This window comes from Protomyctophum parallelum (assembly GCF_964188405.1).
Source record: "Protomyctophum parallelum genome assembly, chromosome: 12".
Lineage (NCBI taxonomy): Eukaryota > Metazoa > Chordata > Actinopteri > Myctophiformes > Myctophidae > Protomyctophum > Protomyctophum parallelum.
Window position 1 is genome coordinate 13,969,327 of NC_139712.1, and position 3,913 is coordinate 13,973,239.

Consider the following 3,913-nt stretch of genomic DNA (forward strand, 5'->3'; position numbering starts at 1 on the left):
GTATATATATTTTTGTCTTCACAGTAAGCCTTTTTATTTTTTTTATAGCTTCCTTACAACAAATAAAATAACATAATGTGGACCACAATCTCTGCATTCACACTGTTAGGCTGCTAAACTGGGCAGTGCATGTCAATTTATTACTCATTGGAGATGAGAACCTGGCTTGATATTTGTAGGAAAGTGAAGGCAAAAGTAAGTATTACTTTTGCTGCGCGCGCAGGGCCTCGCACAGAAATCTCACACAGGGCCTCGCATTTCTCCCAGACGCCCCTGGCCAAAGTAATTCCTATTCACAAGAACGGAGATAAGCATTTATTTTCTAATTATAGACCAGTATCTTTACTTCCCCAATTTTCTAAAATTTGGGAAAAAATGTTTGGAAAAATACTTGATAACTTTATTGAAACAAATACGTTATTAAGTGACCACCAGTATGGTTTTCGAGCCAATCGATCAACCTCACTAGCAGTAATAGAACTGGTAGAGAACATAGCAACTGCGGTTGACAATAACGAGTACACAGTGGGGGTCTTTATTGATTTAAGCAAAGCATTCGACACAATTGATCATGAAATACTATTAAAGAAATTACAGAATTATGGCATTAGAGATGTAGCATACAGATGGATGAGAAGTTATCTTGAAAATAGGCATCAGTTTGTCAATATCAATAATGTCAACTCAAAACAAGGGGAAAGTCCTCAAACCCCAAGGCTCGGTGGTGGGCCCAAAGCTTTTTATTCTCTATATAAACGATATCTGTGAAGCATTAAACCGGCTACAATTTGTTAATTTTGCAGATGATACAACTTTACTTTGCTCTGGAAAAAAAATGAATGAACTGTTGGATACAGTCGAAGGGGAGTTGATTTTTTTTTAATAAATGGTTTGATATAAATAAGCTATCACTGAATGTAAGCAAAACAAAATGTATTGTGTTTGGAAACCGTACAATCAGTGAGGACATCAAACTCAGGATTGACTCAGTAGAAATAGAAAGAGTGTGGGAGAACAAATTCTTGGGAGTAATTATTGACAATAAACTAAATTGGAAACCTCATATAAAGTATATAAAACAAAAATATCTAAATCTATTGCAATACTGCACAAAACTAAACATATCCTGGACCAGAAGTCATTATATATCCTGTACTGCTCATTCATTACTCCATATATTACATACTGCGCTGAAGTCTGGGGCAACACCTACTGTATACAACCAATACAAACTGTATCACCCTACTGCAAAAAAAAAGCCATAAGGATCATAAATGGGGTTGATAATATTCACCCCACCAATGATATATTTATTAAATGTCGTACGTTGAAATTTAAGGATTTAGTTGAATTAAAAACATTAGAGATACTGCTTAGAGCCAAAATGAAAACACTTCCAGACTGTATCCAAGGGTTGTTCACAATGAGAGAGAGCTGTTATTCACTCAAGATAAAGGGTGTGAAGCTGTGGAATAGATGTGATGATGAATTGAAAGACTGTGTAGCTCAGGATAAATTTAAGAAGAATTAAAAAAAAAAAGTATTAAATAGCTATAGCCTACAGACTACAGAGTAAAGGCTCAATTCAAGTGGCATTTGTTTCTTTTGGTTTTGTGTGAACATGTTACTACTGTGACTTTTATTAGCATATTGGTTTTTTTTGCTTGTTTTTCAGAATGAAAAAAAAATGAAAGAAACTTGAATGTTCAGTAGAAATGTTGTTTGAGGACCTGTAAAAGGGATGTACATATATATTTTTATTATTTTAATTTAATTTAATGGACAAAAGGGTAGACGTAATAAGCCTAGGCTTCAGTCTATACCCTAAAAGTCTATACCCTAAAAGAAAAAGAAAAACTGATGAACTAAGAATGTTTTGTATGGAAAGAAAAAACAAACTAATAAAACTAAACTCCTAAAACTCTATGTCTGACCGTCACTGACAGTCTAGTGAGTAGTGACCCACGCGCTAGTAGGCCTTCAGGGGAAGGGAATGTGAAGTGTCAGTTTCTGTGCATGCATAACCCACATGTGTGCCAAGAGCATGCCATTAATCTAGTACTAATTCATACAAATATATATCTCTGTCTACGGTACATGCCTGTGGCATCTCTTGTGGCATTTAGAAAAGAGCATGACACTGAATCAAATTGCATTCAATTAAATTACATGCTAAACATTGGAAAATATTTTTAATTCTGTTTTTTATTGGAAACATAGGTGTTTAATTAAAATACCAATGAAAAAACATTTTTGTTAAAATCGTATGCTAGGAAGATAAACATCACAGCATAGGTATTACATGATATTTGTGCTGATTCAACAGAAAGTGAAAGGCAGAGTTGAATGCTGTTGTCTGTCACTGATTAATTCTCCTCATTGTCCTCCGGATTTCCACACAGGTCTTCATCGCAGCATTGAACGTCAACAGATGGGACACAAAACCTCTCGCAGGTACGAAAAAGCTTGTCATCTGTACAAAGAATAACACAATAAAAATTATATAAAAAAACAAAACAAACACAAAATTTTTGAAAAATAGACGTCTTAACCTTTTTTATTTTACTAGATTATATTAATACTGCATTATGATTATTATTATGCACATATAATTTAATTCTAGAATGACAATGGCAATAGTAATACTAATAGAGAGAAAGCAATATAATTACCGTTCCAGCCAGTCCTGCAGAAGTTGCTGGAATCCGGGCACACAGTAGACGACTTACAGATGTCGTCATTTGCATCCAAACAGGTGTAGCATTTGAGCATGTTTACTGGAAGGAAGGCCAAACATATGTGAAAACTGGTTCCAAGGCATAATCTTGGTCATCGATCGCCTCTAACTATAACTTCTTCTTAAGAAACATCAGGGTGAACTTTCTAAAGGTCACAGACAGTGGGGTTTAAAAATCACCATAAGACTAAAAGCTGCCCTGGCCGCTGTAGACGACCCATCACACCATATTTTGTAATAACTTTCATCTCAAATACATGTTCGATGAACGTTATAAATGTTAAAGTTACAAATGAAAAGTTACTAAATTGAATAGCTATGCCCAATAAAGCTTTATAAAGAAGGGAAATAACAATAATATATAGATTTATTTTTTTAGATTGACATTTTTATTTGAATAAAGCAATTTTAAAAACAATATAAACAAAAACATCATAATAACATGCAGTACCAAAATAATAAAAAAGTATATTCAAAAGGAGTGAGAAGAAGCATGGCGTATTGCTCCCATCCCCTTACCATTAATACTAAATATCATTCAATAATCTATTCAAATACTTGTATAACTAAATCTGTGATATTTAATACATACATATATGTCTTCACACATACACTTATTACATACACACACAAACAACCCACAACACAGTAATACTTCTTATCTAACTACAAGTGTACTCACCTGGCGTGCTACAGAGGAGGAGCGCCATCAGTACGGTGAGCAGTAGGACTTTCATGTTGTCAGTGGTTGTTGTTGTTAAGGTGAAGCGTCTAACGCCAGCTTTTATACTCGCACATCTATACCAACCAAACCAGTAACTCGAATACATTCCCTGGTGTATAGTCAGACATTCCTCAAATTCATTGTCCCACAGCAATGAGAAATTGAGAATAGTCACGTAACCTTGTGTGTGTGGGAGGGGGGGGGGGGGCATAAGAAGAATTGCATTGTTCTCATTCATTTATTAGTTAGCTGATCTGTTTTGTTTTTAAAGATGCAAAGAGATTTAAGGGTGCAGCAGGCTATCATCATGCATACTCTATTATTTCACATGTAATTGACATGACTGTTAAGATATAGTCTTATGCAACAACATGTATTCAACTATGTGTTCAGTTTGTTGAGTGACACAAAGTATAAATTGACCTTTTAGGGATTCAGGATCTCACACACTT

At 34.6% G+C, this 3,913-nt stretch overlaps 1 protein-coding gene across 1 annotated transcript; it reads right to left on the reverse strand.

Annotated features, from left to right (window-relative positions):
• Positions 1–2,228: 2,228 nt before the first annotated feature.
• LOC310867819 (lymphocyte antigen 6D-like) lies at positions 2,229–3,473 on the reverse strand. Its single transcript, XM_083777962.1, has 3 exons — positions 3,420–3,473; positions 2,673–2,777; positions 2,229–2,473 (listed from the first exon to the last, which is right to left on the reverse strand). Exons 1-3 carry the CDS (start codon positions 3,445–3,447, stop codon positions 2,367–2,369), a joined length of 240 nt encoding a protein of 79 aa, XP_083634088.1. The 5' UTR covers positions 3,448–3,473; the 3' UTR covers positions 2,229–2,366.
• Between the last annotated feature and the right edge of the window lie 440 nt (positions 3,474–3,913).